This window comes from Aplysia californica, unplaced genomic scaffold (assembly GCF_000002075.1).
Source record: "Aplysia californica isolate F4 #8 unplaced genomic scaffold, AplCal3.0 scaffold00310, whole genome shotgun sequence".
Classification (NCBI taxonomy): Eukaryota; Metazoa; Mollusca; class Gastropoda; order Aplysiida; family Aplysiidae; genus Aplysia; species Aplysia californica.
Window position 1 is genome coordinate 576429 of NW_004797580.1, and position 1179 is coordinate 577607.

The 1179-nt window shown below is 42.5% G+C and overlaps 1 protein-coding gene across 1 annotated transcript in view; it reads left to right on the plus strand.

Moving 5' to 3' along the window:
• Window positions 1–1179, plus strand: part of LOC106012276 (otoferlin) — a gene marked incomplete in the record, with an annotated part of 14619 nt that overhangs the window by 772 nt on the left and 12668 nt on the right. The window contains 1 exon segment of the mRNA XM_013084697.2: window positions 112–160. Within this exon segment, the coding sequence (XP_012940151.1) occupies window positions 112–160 (49 nt within the window).

Consider the following 1179-nt stretch of genomic DNA (forward strand, 5'->3'; position numbering starts at 1 on the left):
GAGAGAGGGAGAGGGAGAGAGAGAGAGAAAGAGAAGCGTATAATGAATTGCAGGTATTCAACTTTCTCCCATCAATAACAGCTAGAATTTTTCCTTGCATAATTCTTACAGAGGACCTGATCGAGCGGGTGAGCTTTTGGCGACCTTTGAACTCTTGCAGGTAAGAGATGTATATAGATGTTGTGTGTTTATATCATTGCTTAAAGTTGCATGCCATACATTTCTTGGTGAACTTCCATAGTTAGGGCATTATGAATTGTACGCCTTTTTTAAATATTTGACATGTCGTGCAACATCTGCCCATCCTTATATTATTATACTATAACATGGTCGCTTTTAAGGACAAGAGGGCTAACTCGGATTTCGGGGGTTTCCAGAAATATTGACCTACACCAAAAGTGGGCATTGCCCTACTTATGGGAGAAGTTAGGTTTTATTGGTGCGTATATTTGTTTGGTTATAGAGAAAACTCTCCTTGTCTTTTAAAGAAACTGAACAAGGGGCAAAACCTTTAACTTCGATTTTCTCAAAACAGGATACCCCCCTTGTTCTTAAAAGTGACCAATTGTGAATTTTGACAAGGATTTGTCTGAAGGTTAGTCAGAATTCTGGAACTGTGTGTTGAAATTGCCACTTTCTCTACGGCAACTGTCATTTTTCGTAACTTAACCACTTACTTAAAACCTACTGCTGTCCCAATATAAATGTATGGGAGCGATTTCGGCGTCAAAAAATGGATATACTTGACTATCGACTTGCTGTTGCAAGATCAGGGTTATCATTGGCGTACGTGATCCCAAAATACTTTTTTTAATAGTTAGTTTCTTTTCTTCTTTTTCGGAATTGCTTAATTAACTACCCACCTGTCTATCCCGCGTACCAGTTCGCGTTGGCGTTGTCTGGTGTCGGTGTAACTGTTTTTTTGTGTCACGTGATATGTTCCAGATGTGTGTCCCGCTCAGTCAAGACACATGCTGTCATGTAGGGCCGTCTTAACGTGTGGGCACCTAGTCAGTAGTCACGGGTATTGGGCTAGGGGGGGGGCGGATCGGGGAAGATATTGTTGGTCTAGAGGGCTCATGGTAGCTTTTGAGTTGGGTGGAATGGGGAGGGGGTGACAGAGAGAGAGGGAGAGAGAGAGGGAGATAGAGAGAGAGGGGGAGAGAGAGAGAGATACTG